The 6,656-nt window shown below is 28.3% G+C and overlaps 2 protein-coding genes across 2 annotated transcripts; both read left to right on the top strand.

The window, feature by feature from the left end:
* Positions 1–736: 736 nt before the first annotated feature.
* NEPG_00231 (uncharacterized protein) lies at positions 737–3,769 on the top strand (the record flags this gene model as incomplete). The annotated part of the gene is made up of 1 exon (XM_013202610.1): positions 737–3,769. The coding sequence occupies one exon, from the start codon at positions 737–739 to the stop codon at positions 3,767–3,769; it is 3,033 nt and encodes a 1,010-aa protein (XP_013058064.1).
* A 1,100-nt stretch (positions 3,770–4,869) lies between these two features.
* Positions 4,870–6,654, top strand: NEPG_00232 (uncharacterized protein; the record flags this gene model as incomplete). The annotated part of the gene is made up of 1 exon (XM_013202611.1): positions 4,870–6,654. A coding segment is annotated over one exon (1,785 nt), but the record flags the coding sequence as incomplete, so codon positions are not given.
* Between the last annotated feature and the right edge of the window lie 2 nt (positions 6,655–6,656).

Raw genomic sequence — 6,656 nt, forward strand, 5'->3', positions numbered from 1 at the left:
CAAAAAAGGAAAAATAAATACACCCCCAGACCATAAGACCAAGTAAGTACATAATGACTCATACTAAAAATATAACACAGCCATACATTACATATAATAATGCATAATACCCTTACCACACAGAAGTACTTGGCCTAAATTAACATAATAATATACCACCAGTACACTTCCACTTTATACTCATCATAATAATAGAGTGTATAAGGAATACTCCATGACTTATTTTATACCATAGACATATTCTTATGTATATACCTATAATTACTCCTGCCTATAGTTCTATTATATAAATAATTTCGGGTTATGTCGGGTTATGTATAATGAATATTTTTTAATTCTTTATCGTATTTATGTCTAATAATTTTTAGTATTCTCCGAATTAAGAATATTTAAAATTTGTCAAAGCAAGAAATTCTTATATAATTTACAAAAATTCTTATTTTATTAATTGTTTATCAATATGATTGTATTAACTAATTTATACTATAAATAGAATATAAAGAGTACTTGAAGTGTTTATACAGTATAAATTACTATAATAACTAAAACTTTTTATATATTGTGCAATAAGTAATAATGCAGTTAATAATAAAAAATTAATTAGAATATATAACACATAGCGTAATTAATTATTTCGGGTTATATCGGGCTGATTATGTCATAAAGGCAAATAATTATATTCTTAATAAACCCCTGTATATTTTGCATATAATGGCTAAAATAAAAATTCAAAAACATGAGAAATTTAAAAATAACAATGATTACAAGAATGAGAATACTCGGATTTATTCTGATTATGCACGCGTGCTTAATTATACTAACAAAAAATACCACAGTTCACTGTACATCAATTGAAGATATCTTTAATTCATTAGTTGATAATACAAGTAATTATACAAACCCACAATACGCACAGAATTACAGTCATTCCATGGTAAATGAGGATATAAATAATCCATACGGTGCCCAAGAAGAACCAGTTTGTAGTGATACATCTATAATAGAATTAATGAAAATACCAACTTCAGATTTATTCAATCCAGAACCCATAAATACACACAGTGGCTATAACCCGAATCCCCCGAACCAAACCATGTATACCGCACGTGCTTTTAATAATCCCACACAAATGGTACCATCACAGTATACTAGTAATAATCCATTATATGGAGGTGGTTCAAGCCGTACGGAAGAGGCACCTTCATCTTTGTATGCAAATATAAAAAGAAAACTGGTTGAGCCTATAAAAAGTATATTTCCAAAGAGGTTTGTTGCTAAGCCTCCTATATTTTGCGTGACTAGAGATTCATATGAGTATAAGAAGTTCATAGAAAAACTGCACAAGCATAGATTGTCTGTGAAAAATAATAATGAAAACAATCAACACACTGCTCCATCATTCTATAACCAAATAGTAGATAATATTGCTGTTAAAAATGTGAATAAAGAATTAATAGATCGTATAAGCACTATAACAAAAAAGAATCATAATCTATGGACAGGTCTGCAATCTATTAAAGAAGAAAGTACAAAAACAAAGCTAGCGATAATTAAAGGAGTGTTAAGTTGTTTTTATAATCTGAGTCCTATATTTCAATCCTGTGAAGTTCTATACTATAATAGAATTATGCAGGATTTAAATAATTATTTTTATAGAAATATTATTTCTTCTTATAATACGCATATAATAGAAGATTTATTACAGACAGAAAATAGAATAAAACTAAATGAATTCAATCCATATAAATCCACACTTGGTGACATATACATTAAAAATAATATAAACCATTTGTGGCATGCAGAGAGCATTCTGATGTCTTGTACTAATATACATATAGAGTGCTCTAACGATTTGCCTGCGTGTACTGTTGAGCTAAAAAGACAGTTGCTCTTTATTCTATGCATTCCAGAAATATATGAAGATTTGTTTTATATGAAGTATGAAGATATTGATATACTAAGGGATTTAATTATAAAAAGCACTTCTAATAGGATTTATAGGCCTATACATAATATGTTTTGTATTATAGAATACTTACACGGGTTTATTCATAAAAATGCAGAAATAATGGATGCGTCCTTTAAAAAAATACAAGAAATTGATGATATTGTGTGTTACCTATATGATGTTAACTATATTACAATATATCATTTTGTATATACCGTATTTGCCTACTTCTATAAGTATTCTTTATATTTATATAAAATAGACCCAAAAGTGCTTATAAGCAACACAGATCCACAATTACAAAAAGACTGCAATTATATGGCTAAAAAAAAGTATACAAAAATTCCAGAAGACAGAATAATTTCATATAAAGGAAAAGATTCTGTTATGTTATTTAATTATATTAAATGCATGGTTCAATTCAAATGCATTTCTGGTTCTATGCCAGCAAATGAAAGAATGTTAGACAACATAATAGACAAACAAATCCGTTATAACTATGTGTATAAAGAGAATATGAATATATCTTATTGCCATCACTACCACGTGCAAGTTGTAGACAATAGTGCACATCGTGTGCATATTATGCATATTCCTTTCTTTGTTTTTAATGACGATGAAACTATTAAGTATAACTATATACACACACTTGAAGATATTGTAGATTATATAAAGAGAGTATCTCGTATTAGCGAGAAGAAAAAAAATACATTGGTTAATAATGTATATCCATTCAAATATAATAGAGCAGAAAAAACATGGTCAATGGTAACTAAGCTGGCTAACACAGAGGCTAAAAGAAGAAAGTTAGATGTCACAGAGAATGAAATGAATAAAACAATGGAAGAAATGCATAATTCTGGATTTGATGTTGTATTCTACTATATAAAAGAGAATATAAATATAACAGAATTTGTATTTGCGCAGTTTAATTCTATAGGTGAAATGGTTATTAATAAAGCGTATGAAGAGGACAGAGAGGAAGCAAAGAAGTTATTTGATGGATGTAAAGTAAATGAGGATTCAATACGAATTCCTTTATTCCTTCCCAAGCTAATGACATCAGCTATTCACATGGGGCCATACGTTCTAAAGTCCAAGGCGATATATCAATCTAAGACTCTAGGCGATTACCAAGACTTAGTCCCCATTGAATTTTCTAATTGGCTAGATCATCTTGTGAATACAAACAGTTTAAACCAGAAAAAACTCATAGAAGTAGCTAAGAAATATAGGCAGTGTATAAATTATTACAGTGACTTTGTTATACTAGGATTGAATCATGCATACGAAGACTGTTACTGTTATTTCATGAATGTTACGACAACACTAACATTAGAAAACACCATAAAGCTTACTTGGAATACAAAAAAACAGTATACCTTAGGAGAATATACTAATTACAAAATAGATTTAGCTTCTCAGCATGAAAATAGTGCTATAACCGAAGCAGAATATAGAAATAACATAATGCTAGCAACCTCTTTCTTAAATATATTTCAAAGAAGGCATGTATCACAAGACATGCTTTATTATGGAATATGTGTGTGTGTACCAAAAGAAACAAATACTAGCATAGTATCGATTATTGCATGCCCAGAAATGAAAAGCCAGTTACATGAGTTATTCAGCCAAAATAATGAGATGTATTGCATGCTTAGCCCAGAAATAAGAGAAAACAGCCAAAAATTAATGGATTGTCTAAATACACAAATCTCAAATCTACACAAATTTTCTAGAATACAGGTAACTGTGAAATGTGTTAATTATACAAAGTCTAAGCTGGGACTGCACTATAATATTTTAAATATTTTCTTCTAAATGAGAGAAAATATAGAAATCCTAAAATTATATTTAACTTACTATTTATGTATTACTATTTTATTCTAATATACATGCATAATGAAATAAATTATTTTTCTAAAGAATATTTAAAATAAACCTTTCACTTTTATATTTTTATTGTTGTCTTTTTTATAGAAAATAATTTATTAATATAAAAAATGAGAGAGCTCAACTAGATGAATAGTTAATGCTACGCTCCAATTTCTTATACCTCGTACACGGGTTCTCTATTTTCCTAGATATGCAGTAGCAGGTCAATGTTGTTGACTGCTGGAATTAATGACATTGACTGCTTCAACATAATGGGGAATTTAATGTCTTACTAGACCAATTAGATTATTAAAATTTCATTTTGGCTTAATTGGTTTAGAATAATATGTTAAATGTTTTTGATTTGCAGATTAGTTAAATTAAATTTCTTTGCCAAGCATACAATGTATCAAGAAATAGAACCCGAAAAAAATATAGAAGGGCTATGCTATATAAAACTGTCTATAATAGGGATGACTCGCATTGATGGCAAACATTATTATATTTAACCAATTTAATTTTAAGCTAAATTGTCTTATCGGGCTGTTTGCTATTAGACTAAATGTAATATTAACATGTAATCATATTGTATTCATTATTATAGACGAAGCACATTAAACAATATTGAAGTGCAGTAGAAAAATAATATAACATTCATAATAACATAGCACAAGATAGATACATTATTTGTAAGCTTTCTTTATTATAGTTATAAGCATGACTGCGTGTGGTAATGCATTGAATTACAATAGTGTGTGATGTGCTTGGCGTTTAGTTGAATTACATGATACATATCCATATGATTCTTCTCCTTTTTATTATGAAGTGCGCTTCTTAAATAATTAGAGTTTGACCTGCGTCTGTGATATTCTGAGTATTTGTTTTTTTAATTTCACCGCATGTGCATGCACTCCTAATGAATACATAGGACCCTTTGTATAAGTAGCAGTTTTATTACATTTTATTTTAACTCTAAACAATTAGATTTCTTAAAATGCACTTAATATACTTCAAAATGAAATATATGCTGTTTTAATTTATAAAATATGAAAATTACGAAAATAAAAATAGAAAGAACTTCGGTAATGTTATCTGTCATATACATGCATGGGTGCTTAACTATTCTAGAGGCGCTGAATAGTGTCATTTGTACATCAAATGAAAATTCTTCTGGGTTTGATTTAGATGTGGCCCCAAATAGAAACAGCACGAAAGAATCAGATTTGAATAAGTATTTAATATTCGAAGAGCAATTAAATAATCTAACAGCAGCGGAAAAAATTGAAATATTAAGTTTTAAAAAAATTAATCGACAGAGCACAAGTGCATACTCCAATGCTACATCATATGCAGAATCTCAATTAAGTAAGAATAAAGCCACTAGCAATAGTATAACCGAACATCAAGAGTTTCATAATACTAATACTCGTAGTATAAAAAGCATTCTAGCGGCTCCCTATAATAGTAGAAAAAGAAAAATTGTCAAGCCTATAAAAAATATACATCAAAGAAAGTTGGCTAGTACGCCTTCTAAAATACATGTGTTTAGAGACTCTGATGAGTATAAGAAGTTCTTAGAAGAACTGCACACTTATAAACTGTCAGTGAAAAATCATAACAAAGACATGCAGTGTATTGTTCCATCATTTTTTGACCAGGATATAGATATTATTTTCACTAAAAAGGAAATTTCAGATTTGGCAAATCATATAATCATTAAAGCTAAAAAGAATAAAAATTTATGGGCATGCCTGCCTACTATTAAAGAAAAAAATATAAAAACAAAGCTAGCTGTGATTAAAGAACTATCACGCAATTTATATAAAATGAATTCTATATTTAAAGGTTATAAGATCTCCTACTACTATAATATGTTTCGGAATTTAAATAATTATTTGATTAAGAATTGTAGTTCTTATTATAATACACCTATAAGGTATTCCGAAAACAACAAAATAGTGAAATTTAAAAACTATAAAATTTCCCTTGGTGACATATACAGTAAAAGAGACATAAATCTTTTGTGGCATATAGAAAGTATGCTTTTATCTAGTACAAATCAGAAGACCCAGCGGTTTATTCGTAATATAAACAAAAATTTAGATGACCTACAGCTAAAAAGACAGCTGCTGTTGATTTTATGCATTCCTGAGATATATGAAGATCTATTTTATATGAAATATGAAGAGATTAGTCGAGTAAAAAATAGAATTCTTTATACGAATCTCAATGAAGCAGATATATATCAGTCTAGCCTTTTTTGTATTATAGAATACTTACACGGAATTATTCATAAAAATGCAGAAATAATGGATGCATCCTTTAAAAAAATACAAATTATTATAAAAAATCTATATTTATCGCCCATACATAGTGAAATTAATATATATAGGATTGTGTACAAAACATTTGCTGATTTCTATAAATATTCTTTATATTTATATGAAATAGACACTGATTATCATATAAATAATAATCTGGAGAGTGCCAGTCTAAGATATCATGCCATGAGAAAGTACTTAAAAATGCCACAAAACAATGTAACTCTATACCAAGGAAAAAATGTTGTTATAATACCAAATTACAAAAGATGCATGTTGACATTTGACTATATTGATAAATCTTCGAATAAAAGAATATTAGATAGAATAGAAAACAAAAAAATAACATATAGTTATATGGGAAAAGAAAGTATAGAACTATCTTATTGCCATCACTACCATGTGCAAGTTGTAGACAATAGTACGCATCGTGTGCATATTATGCATATTCCTTTCTTTGTTTCTAATGACGCTGGGACTATTAAGTACAACTATATACACACACTTGAAGA

The sequence above is a fragment of the Nematocida parisii genome, assembly GCF_000250985.1.
Source record: "Nematocida parisii ERTm1 unplaced genomic scaffold supercont1.1, whole genome shotgun sequence".
Taxonomy (NCBI): domain Eukaryota; kingdom Fungi; phylum Microsporidia; genus Nematocida; species Nematocida parisii.